Source organism: Euwallacea fornicatus, chromosome 10, assembly GCF_040115645.1.
Source record: "Euwallacea fornicatus isolate EFF26 chromosome 10, ASM4011564v1, whole genome shotgun sequence".
Taxonomy (NCBI): Eukaryota; Metazoa; Arthropoda; class Insecta; order Coleoptera; family Curculionidae; genus Euwallacea; species Euwallacea fornicatus.
The window spans coordinates 3,749,774-3,766,074 of record NC_089550.1 but is presented as its reverse complement, the minus strand read 5'-3'; the positions used below and the strand labels follow the sequence as shown (position 1 = coordinate 3,766,074).

The 16,301-nt window shown below is 36.7% G+C and overlaps 1 protein-coding gene across 46 annotated transcripts in view; it reads left to right on the top strand.

Moving 5' to 3' along the window:
• Window positions 1-16,301, top strand: part of shot (dystonin-like protein short stop) — a 118,851-nt gene that overhangs the window by 48,667 nt on the left and 53,883 nt on the right. For 35 of the 46 annotated variants that reach the window (XR_010732508.1, XM_066286609.1, XM_066286606.1 and 32 more), the window contains 11 exons: window positions 643-699; window positions 1,016-1,105; window positions 1,909-2,079; window positions 12,139-12,418; window positions 13,763-13,950; window positions 14,015-14,170; window positions 14,222-14,367; window positions 14,430-14,628; window positions 15,012-15,236; window positions 15,293-15,661; window positions 16,020-16,261. Coding sequence is in view for 45 of the 46 variants with exons in the window: in XM_066286609.1 (XP_066142706.1) it covers window positions 643-699; window positions 1,016-1,105; window positions 1,909-2,079; window positions 12,139-12,418; window positions 13,763-13,950; window positions 14,015-14,170; window positions 14,222-14,367; window positions 14,430-14,628; window positions 15,012-15,236; window positions 15,293-15,661; window positions 16,020-16,261 (2,123 nt within the window). In the remaining variant the exon portion in view is untranslated. Of the gene's footprint in view, window positions 1-642; window positions 700-1,015; window positions 1,106-1,908; window positions 2,080-8,623; window positions 9,106-12,138; window positions 12,419-13,762; window positions 13,951-14,014; window positions 14,171-14,221; window positions 14,368-14,429; window positions 14,629-15,011; window positions 15,237-15,292; window positions 15,662-16,019; window positions 16,262-16,301 lie in introns of those variants that run through there. The other 11 variants (XM_066286616.1, XM_066286643.1, XM_066286642.1 and 8 more) reach the window with 3 other exon arrangements.

Below are 16,301 nucleotides of genomic sequence, written 5' to 3'. Positions count from 1 at the left end.
TCACAACTTTTCCATGCTATCCGGACATCTCAGAGGCTATATCTCTAATAAAGAACACACAATCTCATTACGAGTCTCTTAACATAAATATTAATAAGACGGATTAGGTAAAGACCAAAACAGTCATATCCTTATGGTTTGCTGATAGATTGTAAAACTGAAATTTTCCATATTTAGTCACGGCAGCATACTTTCCATGATGTGCCGACCTAACAAGCTTGTCTACATCTAAGTTATACGCGCGTTCATTATTTGTATCTAATATTGCAAATTAATTATGCACTGAAATTGGTCATGCATAAAATTCCTCGTCCAGGAGGCCATAAAGTATGCGATTTCTTTGTTTTGGGGCCTTGCAGTAGCCCCTATAAGGGAAAGCGATTTTTTAAAGGTATTTTATAGATGTCTTTAGAATAAGGACAAAGACTTCCCAGCAATCTGAGCTATTTTAGCTGGGGAGAAATCAGTGCGTTCTTATGTGTTGGCGTATATTGCCAATTTAAGTGTTTGGTATGGCAAAAATTGCCATTAATTAGTCAGTTCTAAAAGGAATGCGCATTTGAGATGGTTTTGAGAGATTAAAATTAAACTATAGAACATGCCAGCGACAGTAAAATAAACGTGTTTTTTTAATGTTTCCAGACTTACACCTGTCTCCATGTTTGTGTATATATCAACAACAGCCCTTGTTGTCCCCCAGTAAGTCTAATGTGTGTTGTTTGTGCTTCGTGTATAGCATGATTGAATTGTGTGATGTTAACCCTTCGTGGACCTCCATTATTTTTGTATCGAGCAGGAGGTTAATGAGGGGAATTAACTATAACTTCTCTATAATCATTTAGAAAACGCATTATTTTCATCAATCCAAGTTTTTATGTAGTGCTAAATTTGTAGGGCGCTATAAGCACTTGCAGATCTTTGTAGGCAAATTGATGAACACTATGATATTAGTTGATTGTAATAATTGTAGTTTTGTGTGGTGATTCATTGATTTAGGGTGTTTTTAATCTTGCAGGCAAGGCGAAACATTCGAGACCTCTTCGAGGATCTGCGAGATGGACACAACCTGATTTCCCTTTTGGAAGTTCTAACTGGCGAACAGCTTGTAAGTTCTCTTTAGTGACTTATTGCAGGGATTTGTATCGAAATGCTCGATAATGATGGTGGTTAATTTGTCAAAAAATTCTGGTTAAAAAAAAATCAATAAACAAAAAGCGTATGCACTGACGTGAAATAAAGTTTTCTAAAACCTTCGATTTACATTCCATGGCTCTCTTAATATACCGAATTTTTGAAACTCTGATAATTTTGAATATCTGCCAACACGAAGCGCCCTACAGAAGGCATTATTCCACCTGCAATAATAAATTGTTGAAAATAAAATAAAGGTGCTGTGTTGCCACTTATCGGCTTCCAGCGCATTTCTCAGAATTTTTGCTTCATGTTGCTGTTATCGAAAATTCTGAAAATTCATGCTGAGTACTTTTAAATGATTTCGAAAAATATTATTCATGGAAACTGATTAACCCTCCTCGATATTGTGAAATATCCAAGAATTTTGTTCCTTCAAGGACATAACTCCATAGTTTTGGTTTGTTTCCTTATACGGTTCTGAATTATTATGTGTAATACTTCAAACTCGATTAAGACACACACCGTTGCGTAATAAATCCTTCGATCTCTACACCGATTACACAGAACTATAAATTAATTGCGTGACTGTCTTCTTTAATGTTGTTACTCAAGGGCGCGCCGTAAATTTCATGAATGGGCTGTGCCGGCCATTAATGAACATAAATATGCACATTATAATTCGAACATGAATGAAACTTCGTTTTTGGTTGATCCATTAATATTTTTAAAAACATTTTCTCTTCTTGGAAAGTAACACATCCTTTGTTTTTTCAGCCAAGAGAGAAAGGCCAAATGCGTTTCCACATGCTGCACAATATAGACACCGCACTTCATTTTTTGCGATGCAAAAACGTGAAACTAGTCAATATTCGATCGGAAGACATCGTCGATGGCAATCCTAAGCTTACCTTGGGGCTCATTTGGACCATAATTTTGCACTTCCAGGTAAGTCTCGAGGCAGTATTTATTAAAAAAAATTATAATAAAAAAAAAAAACAGAAAGGAACTTTCTAGGAAAATGACATTAGACAAACACGTAACATACACGAATACAATAAATTTCAAATTTCCACTTCAACAGTTGGTTTATAGATTTGTTTGTCACTCTAATTGATTATGGTCAGTCAGGTGGTTAATTGTTTATGAATGAAGGGGACACCCAGTTATTGTTTTATTTTTCCGTCAAACCCACAATAAATTTGGTTTTTCAAGTAGGACGAACGACATTCTGAAATTGGTCTTGTTTACAATTGAAAGTCAATAAGTCAGGTGTTACCTCATGTATTTTCAGCAGTGACATTTTTGTTTTTAATTGCTCCGATGCTTATATAACTTTTCCATTTCTTGATACTATTAAATTGTCTTAATTGAGACCATTAGCACGGTTGGTTCTTGCTACAGTTAGGTTTTTTCATTTGCGACTAATCGCATTATTTATCTTTCCGTTTATGTAAATTTTCGGATTAATTATTGATTACTAATTACTTCGCATTATCACTTCAAGATTTTAATGGTTTTCATGTATTTAATGCTTGCATACTCGGTGTAGACCGGAAAGGTACGATTTCAGCTTATTGTATTAAAGTCGCATAAATGGGCTTGTATAATAACGCTGCAAATTCATGTTTTTGCCCGAACCAAGTTTAATCACTGGAATTAAAATCATTACTCAATTTTTACAATCATTTGCCTTCAAAAATGGATAATATCTGCTACAAGTGCTTGTAGATTTATATTGGAGCATACTGCATTCATACCGATAAATGGAAGGAAATATTTAAAAACTGCGTTTTGCTTAGAGTCTCAAAGTTATCGAGGAGTGAAAAATTCGTTGCTGTAGCCCGTTTCTAACAAGAATTTTTTAACTACTCGTTTAGATTTCTTCATCTGAAAGGAGCAGACATTCGGGGTTATCGCACTACCAGAAGCTTCAGTATCTCTTGCAGGATTAATTTCTCTTCTTTTCGTCATTTTTTTTAACCCAAAACCTATCTTTAATGGAATTCGGAGGGATCAAAAGTCACAAACTCGAAAAAAAAGTACCGAACTTATTTTGCTCAAAATAAGGTTAGCCGCTAGTATTTTTGAACTAAAGGTTAAGTGAAATATAGATACTTCGGTCACAATCTTGATTGTGCAGGAACGGGATTCTTCAATTTATGTTTGAAAATTGGAAACTAACCCTAAAAAGCGTCATCTAGTGGTTAAATTTGAAGAGAGAAATAATGCTGCGTGTGCTGCATACCGAGCTACGAGTACAGTTCCATTGGCGCCATCTCTGTATTTTAAGTTGCAATTCTGTTTATGGTACTGAATACTCGTGAATGAATAACTAAGAACCAACGGTACTGCTGCGACTTTTCAACACTCACTTATAGATGGCGCTGCTGGGACTGATGGTAGTTGGAATGCAAGATAGTGCCTCGTTTGTAATAATTAATCGCCGGCATTGCTTACTGGGTAGTGTTATTTTTCTGTATTAACTGGTAACAGCCCCAAGACTAATAGGTCAGTAACACAGAGAAACAAGCTAATATAGTAAGCCAATCAATTATTTGATGCAGCCTTATGATACAGTAGATATCAAAACTTTCCTTCTCTATGGTATGCCGTTAAGAAGAGATAGTATTTACCGTTTTAGGCATAGTTGGCATTTCTAAAGCGAAGGTTGGGTTTGCCGACTTAACTGTGGCGTTATCGTCGTGACTCATTGATTTTTTTTTTGTTTTGTTCGGAAATTCGTGCTCAAAGGTTATTAAACGAATAAAGCATGAAAACGATCTTAATTACCTATCTGGACAGCTTAGTTAAGAGGCAAATTAGGTGACGAGAGATTAACGTGTATTGATGGATTTGACGGATCGTAACAGAGTAGTTTTGGAGAAAATTGATACGCGCAGTACTTGGTCGGTATCCCATGTAGAGTGAAAGTAATTAGGCAACCAACCATATGGTGATTTTTGTGAACCTTCAGTGGGAGGCCAAATGCAAAATTGGTCGAATTGTTTTTGTTTCTTGCCCAATCGGTGTTATCGAGCAAACCGTTTGGACGTTTTTTAACTATGCCGACCAAAAATGGAAAAGTATCCGTACCGATGCGTGGGATAACTATTTATTCATTGTCATGATTTATAAATACCACTTGACAGGGTGACAAGGCCGTGTGGTCAACTTCGGGAAGATTTTGTCTCACCGCAGCTGTAAATATTTGGATACATTTTAAGTATTTTTCAGGAAAATCAACGAATAGAAATTGACAACTCTCGATAACAATTGATAATATTTTTCGATCAACAAGAATGATCTACCTAACATGTGCCCATAAATTGATACTTTTGCCGACTTGCGCTGATTGTGTAGTTGATCAGCAGTCGAGTACGGTAAAGAAGGTTTTCACCTTCGTACCGACATATAGTATTGGTCATAATTAATGTAACTTTAAAAATTAATTTATATTTTTGTTTAAATCAAAGCGACAAATGTGCCACCCTGTGCGTACATCCTTCATTGAACTACATTTACTAATAAGAGAAAAGGAATGTATTATTTCTTATATTCACTGATATAAAAAAATTGTATCTCCATGTTGGCCGAAGTTATTGTAACTATTTGTTTTTTCGTGTTTTTTGAGAAAATTTTGCTTCTCAATTCTTGTATTCAATTCGACTATTATTTAGTGAATTTTCCGTCGTGGCTCGAAGTAAAACGTATAGTGGTGACGTAAGAACCAGAGTGGTTAATTTTTATAAAAATTGTCTAAGGCAGGTCGAAATATCCAAAAATGTACAACTTCATAAATCGACAGTGTTGAGAATGATCGAACAATGTGTTCATACTGATAGTATAATGCCATTAAAAAATACTGGTAGACCAAGAAAGTCCTCCAAGCAATTCGACCGAAATATTTTAAATATTGCGAAAAGAGGTCCTTTCCTATCTTCAGCGAAAATCCTGGGTCAAATCGACTAAGTAGGACTATCTGACCTTTCAAGTCAAATAATAATGGGAAGACTTTGTGAAAATGGTTCAAATAGTTATAGGCCTGCCAAAAAGCCTTTATTCTTGAAGAACATTAAAGCCAAGCTCGAGTTTGCTCAAAATCACATTCTCTGGACACCAAACGATTGGAAAAGGGTCGTATTTAGTGACAAGTCTAAGTTTAATTTATTCAGACGTAATGGTGTGGTATATGTAAAGCGACTTAAAGGTCAGAGATTGGGTCCCAAATACACTTGTTCCATTGTGAAACATTGCGGAGGATTTGTAATGGTGTGGGGGTGCTTTTCGTCATTTGGTATGGGTCCTCTACACAAAATTGAGGGGAGGATGGACAAGTTTATATACAGAGACATTTTGAAGAAGGTTTTGGAACCCTATATAGATGAAGTTATGCCGCTCAAATTCACCTTTCAACACGATAACGATCCAAAGCATGTTTCCAAATTGGTTAAAGAGTGGTTAGAATAGCAAAAAATATCTGTTATGAAGTGGCCGCCTTAAAGTCCTGACCTCAATGCAATTGAGAACTTTGGGAAATCTTAGACCAGATAATTCCTGACTGAAAAGTTAAAATATTACACTAAATATTAAAAATGTGTTTTATTTTTAATTGTTATGGTTAATTATGTAGGCAAAACAATTTAGTTATAACAATTTTGGCCAGCATAGAAATACAATTTGTTTACATCAGTGAATACAAAAGGAGATCACACATTCCTTTTCTTTGAGAGGTAAACATAGTTCAATTAAGGACGTACGTACAGAGTGGCGAATTTGCCCCTTCGATTTAAACATAAATATAAATCAATTTTAAAAGTTCCAATAATTATGATCAATACTGTATGTGTTAAGTTTTTGCACAAAGAAATTACATATTTGGTGCTTAGTACCTCAGCAATTTGGGGTTAATGAAAGATCGTCAGAGTTCAAATTTAGTTTTTTCATGTCATCCCGATCTGATAAAAACTGCTAGCCATACTTGAGCCTCTTGTCATTTACCCATAAAATAAGATTTATTGAATAAAGGCCTAGCTCAAGTACAGTTACGCTTTTATTATTGTTATTAACATTTAAATCTTTAATAAGCGTACAAAGATACAAAGATCGCTGACATCTGAATACCTTCGCAGATCCTATAGAAGCCTGATACCAATCTTAGGTTCAACATAACAATTTGCCGCATATTTTTCTGTAATAAATTATAGAAATACATTTCAGTCCACTTTGCTGCTTTATCTCGTGAAATTCATCTCCGAAATTAGCCATTGTGGATAGTTTTAGGATTACGGCAGCTTAACTTAACTGTTGTTTGTGTGTGCCCTTTTAGGCGTATCACGAAGCTAATTGGATTGAGGTTAACGAGTTGCATGAAGATGTTCATTTTATATTGCAGCCGTTTTTGAAAATATTTCAAAGTCTGCAGTCCCCTGACTGTAATGTTAATAATAATCCACGAAAAGAGACAATAACAATAGCATAATTGTAGTGCTTTTATAATTGCAATTTGTTCCGGATGGTTGGTGAAGCGTGGTGATTCGTCGATGTGCAAATAAAATCTCGGAGATGCAACTAAAACGTAACGAATAGCGGAAAATCAATGTTTAGTTTACCTTTAAAAAACTAATATTCTTGCGTTTCAAAAATGGCAATCCTGTAAAGTACCGACGCCCACGTGAAATATTCATAATAATTGGGTCAGAACTTTTCAGCCAACCGTTACCAAGCTCAAATCTCAAAAAAAGATGATCTTACTATTGAAGAATTGTGCCATATATTTGGGCTTTCACTTTGTTTAAGCGGTTTAAATCGATTATGTGACTTTTCCTCTTGTCTTTTCATTGTTCTTGCGTGTCACCGGAAACTCCGACATCCACCCATGCAATTTTTTTTTTGTAAGCGAGCAAAAGCGCTTCCCGCTAACAACAATCAGTTTGATGGACTGGTTGAGTGCTAAAAAGAGACATATCATATGCGATCCCAACCCTTACAGGCCCGAGCAGGTTGGCTAATATTTGATGAAAGGACTGAAAGAGAAAATTGTTAGTATTTGACCTCATTCCCTTGTTTCATTCACATAATTGCGACAAAAAGTAAATGCACGCACCAAAAAGTGAAATTATGAAGAGTTCATCTAATTTTCCCACAAGAATTCTTCATGCATTATTTCGCTCATTTTAATTTGTGGCACTGCCCTGTTGTGCAGGGCGTAAAGTGACTTGCCATCGATATCGGGTCCAAGATATCTATAGCACCCAGTGGAAGTACCACCTTGCGAAGAAATATGGTATAGCCGGCAGTCATGCGGGAAGTTGGGCGGTTTGGGGCGGAAATGCCAGTTCCGCGTTGCTAAGTCTCGTGTCGTAGATCGCTAATGATATAGCACGAGTATTTGGAAATTGAGGCTAAATATGAATGTAAATTGCGTTGTTATTCAAATATTGTGGAAATTAACAACTTTGAAAGAACTTGGTAATCCAGCTTCCGAAATAATTTGTTTAAAAATTGGCGGTTTATAAAAGTCATAATAACACATAAAAACAAAAAAAAAGTTGAATTAAAGAATAAAATTCTTGAAATTATTTCACGAGTGTTCGATTTTACTGTGAATGAGAATTACACGTACACACTCGAATCTCATGGCTGCAGTGTTTTCCCTGGCAAGGCTTGAGTTTATCATTCAGCTCCACCTGACTGAGCGAGGAGATGTGGAGTGAGCTACCTGTCTGGATGATCGTGTGCGAATTAACTCCATTTTGATTTTATTATCCTGAAATTTGTTAGTTTTGCAGTTATGTACATGTGCGTTATGCTCGCTTTAGCTACGAAATCAGAAAAAACTAATCAAGATGATGGACTGTTATGATTCATTCACTTTTAAAGAAATCTCTTTCTATACGTTGATTCCTTTAGACACATAAAAATTTAATTTAATTTGGTGGGATTACTGTTCCTATAGTTTTTTACTCCACGTGGAATCGTTGATATTTAAGAGATATTAACGGGCGAGTAGACAAGAAACTTTTTTTTTTTTTTTTGTGTGGAATATTGGTTCATCGATGTAGAATCGGGAAAAATAGGGTGCATTGGTCATTATTAATAATTATAGAGCGAGGGGGAAAAGTGATGTATTACAAAGAGTATTGGTTAAAAAAGAGCAAGTGCGAAATAAAAACAAACAAACCTCCCACCATCACCTAACAAAATACTGAAATCTTTAATGCATTAGATCCCGAAGTATTTCCCATTATTGATATAGTCAACATTCCTGTCCCACTGATTATACGTCACTACTACTCACATACAGATACGTAAAATAGAAGGTTAAAAAATAACCAACCAATTGAGTAAATTATGCAACAATCTGCGATTTCTATCAATCTCGTTCGGCCCCAAATAAGGCTATACGCCGGCCGGCCCCCCCTAAAAAACCGCCCGTGTACGGCCCTGGCAGGCCTACACAAAGCCACGACGAAACAAGGCTAACCCAATCCTCATCAGTACACCTCGCGCTCACCTGATGTAACGCACCTGCACGGTGGAATACGAGAAACGATCGCGAACTGTTGACAGACAACCCAGTGGTGTAGTTGATGGGTGATGTGCCAGTAGTTATTGAAAAAAATGGGATCGATGTATAAATTCTCGAAAGACAAGAGGCTCTTCATGCAAGGGACCACCTCAAACGGCCCTAGTCCGGTGCTAGGGCCCCCGATAGTGACCTGTCTTGATGAGGTGAATGGTGATGTTGACAATTTACAAGCTGTTCATACCAAGAAGAAGCTCTCCACTGAAGTTCTGGGGAGTTCACTGGAGACCGTTAAGACAAACAGGAGGGGTGAGGATGGGTCCCGCAGGATCACCACTCGGATAGTGCGGAAAGTGACCACTTTGACTCGCGGGGAGGAACAGAGCAAAGCTGAGGATTTAAAGCGTCAGGGGGTACAGGAGACCATTATCACTAAGAGAGCCAAGGTTAGCGTTTTATATGGGTCTTCCGGCGTTTATGCCGGGTTCCGGTCGTTTCGCTATGATTTATGTTGTTCGTGATGGAATATTTGAACAGAAAAAAAAAACGTGAAGAGTTAAGAATCTATCGTGGTACTACTTGTTTTACTAATTATGGCATAATTGGAGATTAATGCACGTGCATTAACGCACTAAATATGTATTTAGGCGTCAAAGTTGGATTAAACTGTTACGTTCATTAAACACTAAAGTTAGCTGATAACCATTATCTTTGATCATCAGACTTGGTTAAATTTAGATTATCCAGTGAACGCAACTTCGCCCAAAATAACCAAAATTTACTAATAAGACAAGAATAAACAATTATTTTTGTCTGTTGACAGGTTTGATGTGGGTGTACCCAGGTTGTTGCAAAAATCTCCTTGACCATTCGCTATCTGCTACCAGAATGTTAAATAAAAATGACGTCAACTCGTAAATATTGACGCCAGATCGTGAACACACCGTCGCGAAGAACAAACATCTGGGTACCGTATATGGGATGCGTTGAGCAGGGAATGTTTGTGTAGTTTATAATGTGTTGTAAAGACATGCTAATTCTGTTATTATTAAAATGCTGTTTATCAATTTTGAAATTTAATTTTTGGTGTTTGGAAAAATTTTAAAAATGAGCCCGTGGAAGAGACGAAATGAGCAGATTGACAATTATAAAATTGAAAAAAAAAAGACTGCAAAGGAGACGTTGTGGCTATAGTCAGCATGTTGAGCAGGGGAAAATAGAGCTCTTAAAAAGCATTCAGGGAGATTATTTCTAACAAATGTTGAGTGGACACCAGGACACCAACCTGCACCCTGATATTTTTTTTGTTCTATTCGTGCTTCGTGGTCTGATAAAGGCAAAGATTCATTAGTTTGATTTTTCAACTTTTAAACGCTTCTGAATAGATGAGAAGGCATCAGTATAACTTTTCTGTTGAAAATTGCGTTCAACATCTTCGAATCACACATTTGTAGAATCATATTTTGTGAAAATGTTAAGAAGATCCTTGAGTTGCACTATAGATTTTCTGTAACTGCTAATTCCATTTTTCAATTACGTTTATGCAATATTTGAACAACAGCAGTAACCAGCAATAAGCCAACATATAAGTCAGGCAACCAGCAAAATAACTGTTGAGATTGAGCATAACACCATTACCAGACTTACTTTTTTTAGTTTTTTTTTGACGATTTCAAAAGGGAATTCGAGCTGTAACTGTTGGAAATCAACATTTTAACCTATTTTCCTTATAAGGTCATATTTCTTCTATAATTAATTTCAAATTTATTCTGTGTAAAAATTTGAAGAATCTGGACAAAAAGCTGTTGCATTAATTTATCTAAACAATTAGCAATAATAATACGAGATCTGCAACCGCTATTAAATTTATTACACCGGTAAGCCCGTAGGCCGTTGTTTGTTGTCGCTGATTGGTTAAACAAACGAAATCACTTTTAATGCCTTAAATTACACACTTTTTTGGCAAGTAGGTCAACCAAATCTTTCAGTCATTGTTTCCCTTGGCGGGCAGTCTTAATCGCTCATTTTCCTGCGAAAGCTCTTTCCCTGCCCACTACAGCCCACATCATCGAGTCCCATTTATACATGTACGTGCAAAGACAATTTTGAGTTTTATAAATAGTCGATGATAAGATGAAAATAATTCACATAACAAACACCGAAGAATGTCATAAAACCAATTTAACATTACACAAAACGCGAATGTCGCACGCTATAGGCTTTCTAGGTGGACACCGCTAGTGGGTTCAGATTGTTTATTGTCGTCGTTGAATAACAAATAGAGCCATAAACAGAAGTCCCACTTTTTCAATGTCAAATCCTCGTCGATGATGTAGTAATTAATTTATTCCCTTAAGTACAGAAGCAAAGTAATTTTTGCTATGCAAATTGTATGGTTTCCACAAGGGCGACCGAAGCTTACGGCAGTTAGGTGCCGTTAATATTAAGGGCCCTGTGCTTAATGAACATGTGTCTTTGGTAAATTCAGTAGGAGGAGAAATAGCAAATAAATAACAGGTGGTTCGTGAGTACCGTGAGTAGGAGTAGGCGGGGTCGACACGGTTAAAATGTCAGTTATTATAAAAGTGAGAGGCTCATAATTTGCGTACCACATTTCTTCGCAAAAATGGAACACCTTGGGAGCTGGTATTTATTTGTTACATATAAAACACAAGATTGTCGAAACCAGAATTTTAAGATTTAACACTTAAAAATGAAATTAAAATTTCACACTTCTGTTTTATGTTTTACGGGTCTGTTGATGGTATTGCTGAGATATTTTTATATGTAAGCGAAAAAACTACACTTTTTGTACTTCCTCTTACGTGGCCGATCGAAATAGTTATAATAAAGCATCATCAATCACAGTTACATGAATTTCGACTTCCTTGTGTAGGTAAATGCCCTCTCATAGACAACCTTCTACAGGATCTACACTATTTCTGTGTAAAACTAAAACATTACTTTCGATATGTTGTGTTTTCTTCAAAAATATCTCCCGAAAATACACTTCTACAAACATATAACCTTCACCTTATTCATTTCAATCTACTGTTATGTAATGCCTTCGTTTTGTCGTATATTTTTAGATACTCAGTCATGCTAATGAGCATCAGCCTCTTCCTATTAATTAATTTAGATTCCTACAGACTTAGTTAACTTAATTGCAGGTAATTAAACAGTACATTTGTATACATAATACTCGATGTTAACGGGACTCGGTTCTCCATCTTCATTGCTATAAAAAGTAATAATTATTATTATCAGTTGCATGTCAATTGACCTCTTTAGTTCCAGTGTATGACCAATAGGTCGTTATTGAATTTGTCATGGCTTTCCACCTACTTCGATCCTTCCAAGACAGTTACACATAAATAAGACGGTATATATGCTTATCGTTCAGCTTTAAGTCAGGTCATTTAGCATGTTTGTTGACAAACTAGTTGGTTGGTGCTCAAAAAATGTATCTTTTCTTGCAGATTTCCGACATAGTAGTAGGTCAAGAACCTAACGTCTCCGCCAAAGATTACCTGCTCAGATGGGCCAAACGTACCACGCACAAGTATCCAGGAGTCAATGTCCAGGACTTCACCAAATCCTGGAGAGATGGTCTTGCTTTTAGCTCCATCATACACAGGAACAGACCAGATTTAATCGATTGGGGTAGGGCACGTGCCCAAAGACCTAGGGAACGATTGGAAACTGTCTTCTTTGTGGCCGAGAAGGAATATGGAGTTACTCGTCTTCTTGATCCTGAAGGTATATAAAAGTTACTAAATAATAACAAATTTGAAGAAATTATGGTAAAGGAAAGTAACGTAATATCCAGATCTTATGATGAAAGTCTAGCAATTTAATATGAATTTGTAAAGATAAATTTAGAGCTAAGGATCAGGTTTGAAAAAATGATCGCCTTCACTTCTATTTAGAAATGTTATGTAAATCCCCTTTTCATCGAAAGAACACTTTTTTGCTTATCGGTTTCAGAAACTATAGATATATCATTAAATAAGAAAAACATGTTTTTTTGTGAGCCTGTTTCACAAGGTTCCCAAGTCTTCTTGCTTCACACACATGGACCACCTTGAGGGTATCCTAAGGGCCAAATTTTACACTTGATATTTTACTGTGCTTAAATGGTTTCTTTAAGTTATTAAACTAAGAAACAGAGCATTGAATTAATCTGCTTAGCGGATACGAAAAAATTATATGAAACATTTGCAGGAAAACCTATTATAGCTTAATGATGATCCTTCGACGTATATTACATAAAAGGACGTTTGCTAAGTACTATAAGTAAGTGATATGTGAAGGATGGGCCTACAAAAATAATGACTGTATCACGTAATAAATCTAGTAACGTCTCAAGGTTATTTATCAGGATTAATTGCCGAGTATGCAGGGCAGCGTAAATCCGTTTTTTGTTCAAATCCTTTAGAATTCGCACCACATGTGCAGATTATAATTAACATACCTAAGACCATTATACTTATATTTTCGACAATTAAACATCCTTCTTTCGGTATAACAGTGAATCATTGCGACACAAGTAATTAAGTAATTCTATCCTCAAGAAATAGATTTTTGAGTCGTTAACAATTGTGATCGCTTGGATAATAAAGATACCAGTAGATGGTCTAGTTGTAGGTATTCGTTACTTAACCTTTTCTAAGATGGGCGATGTTATAATAATAATTCTAAGATTAGTAAAAGTAGCGTACAATTCTGAGGAAAACGTTTCGTTCTTAATGAGTGAAGACATAAAATTAATAATCCAATAAAACCTGAAACAATAGCTTACACCTGACTGCTTTCGGTTTAATCTGGTTAGACAGGACAGGAATTGCAATATAATACACTAGTATTATCCTTACATTAGAAGAACAACTGTATTTTGTGTGTAGTGTATAATTTTATAACTCGGTTAATGAGAAAAAATTGACCGTTTTCATAAAAATACACACTTGGAAGTTTTATACGAAATGGTTTTTATCACTGATTTTAATCTTGTTATTTTTGGATAGGTCGGAGAACGTGATTTTGGGCCATTTATGGCCGGCTTTTCCAGGGTCAAGCAATATTCAATAATGCCATATATTTCAGATGTGGACACTCATGAGCCTGACGAAAAATCGCTTATCACATATATTTCGTCGCTGCACGAGGTATTCCCCGAGCCTCCGCCAATTCATCCCTTGTATGACTCTGTGGCCCAACAACGCAAGCAGGAATACAGGGAAATTGCTTCTAGTCTCCACAATTGGATGAGGGAGAAATATAGTCTTATGCAAGTAGGTTTAGTTACACCAATCTATAGACCTCTGGTTGCTAAAGCAATTTTCCTCTTTTTTCCAGGATCGCAACTTCCCACCCACTTTAATCGAAATGAAGAAACTGGCGGCTGAATCGACCAGATTCCGTACCGATGAAGTACCGCCAAGGCAAAGAGACAAGCAGTACTGCCACCAGCTGTTCAGAGATCTAGAGAAATACTTCAAGACCGTAGGAGAGGTAAAATTGTTTTCGCAGTGTTTTTTTTTTTATGTCTAAATTTGAGTTTAGGTCGATGTCGAACCGGAATTGCATATAGACAATATCGAGAGAAACTGGCAGAGACTGATGAATGCCTATCAGGAGCGGGACAGGCACATTTTGGACGAAATCAAACGACTCGAGAAGTTGCAGAGGTTGGCCGAGAAAGTACATAGGTAATTTAAATAAAAAAAAACTTATTTTGAAAGCCTTCGGTCATATTGAATGGAACTTTCAGAGAAATTAAACAAACCGACTCCCATTTGGATCAAATCGAGCAAGCCATCGAGCTTGAATCGAGAAGAATCGAACGACTCCACCCGCTGGAAGCCAAGAAAGTGGCCGATCAAATCGATCATGATTTAGTGGTAGCCGAGCAGGCTATTCAGTCGTTGAAGACGGACGTTAATACTTTAAGGAATGGCAGATACCCTCAGGTAATCACCCATTTTGACTTGATCACTTTAAATCTTCAATTCTGACTCAATCACTTGCTGTCAATTCGTACGGTTTTCCTGTCTTCATGTCTATTTTAACTTTGACACCTATTGCGTAATTTGGTTCTGTATTCGTAGCAGGGTTTGACAGATTTTATTCTTGAAATTGGATTTGGAGTTAATACCAAATAGTGAAATCGATGCGATAATATGGCCGGTGAAAGCTTTTATCTGTATGTCTAACATGTTATCAATTGCCGTTATGCAATCAGGAAAGTCAAAAAAAATTGGTTGTATTATCGTACTAAGTGTGTTATAGTGCAGATGTGAATTGATCATAAAATAAATCTTAACGCAAAAGTTTAAAGTACTTTTTAATGTAGGCTGGCGAACTGGACAAAAGGGTAAATAAACTGCACGAAAAATGGGTTCGCCTTCGACACCAGCTACACAACAAGATCGTGGGTCCTCTGGCCAATATGAGCTTCCCAGTGGAAGAACGAACAGTGACCAAACATATTAGAACCGTACAGGAGACCCGAAATATCGAAACTAATCCACATTTCCGGTCCTTGCAAGAGCATATTGAGTGGTGCAAGAATAAACTGGTAAGTCTGCATTATTTGCCAGACTCACGTATCTTATTTTATATTTTATTTTATAGAAACAACTCAAAACTGCCGACTTCGGCACTGATCTTCCGTCCATTCAACAAGAGCGTGACATCCACCAACGCGAGCATAAAACCATCGAGCAATTCCATTCCAAAGTGGAGCAAAGCGTAAAAGCTAGACAATATTTCAATGGAGAAGAGCTCACTTTGTACAACCAACATCTGGGACAGTTACAGAAAATCTATGCTGAGCTGTTGTCTTTCAGCACAGGCAGAGCTAATGATTTGGAGAGTTTGTATGATTTCATACAATCTGCCACCAGGGAGCTACAATGGCTGAATGAGAAGGAAGAAATTGAAGTTACTAGAGATTGGAGCGACGCTAAGTTGGATGTTGAGGCCGTGGAGAAATATTATGAGGTTAGTTTGTTTTGGTTTAACGACTTTACATAACGCTCCTGAGTTCGAGTATATCGTAAAAATTATAATCCGATCATACGATCGGATCTAAATCGATTCCATCTGAACGTAATTGATTTGAATGTTGAGCTTGACAGAAATTTCGATCCTATGCTTACATATCCATGTTTTTCAAGAAAATTAATATCTCTTCGTCGTTATTCGATCGTAGAATTGGATAAAATCTCTCGATATACGGTTCCTAATTGGCTTTAATATAAATATCCTGCTTTAAGCAGCAAAATTACGGATGCGGTGATGAGGTAAAATTAGTCTTTACCATTGAAAAATTCACCCTTAAGTGACTTTTGTTTCGCAGCACTTGATGAGTGATTTGGAAAAGCGTGAGCTCCAATTCAACTCTGTTTTGGAGCGCGGAGAGGCTCTAGTCCTACAAAACCACCCCGCTACCAAAGCGATTGAAGCGCACTTAGCTGCCATGAACGCCCAATGGGCATGGTTGCTTCAACTCACTCACTGCCTGGAAACACACTTGCAAAACACCAAAGTGTATCAGCAGTTCTTTAAGGACGTCAGCATTGCCGAAGAGTGGCTCAGAGAGTAGGTTTGTTCATTTTCTGACTATGTAGGTTTTAATGTA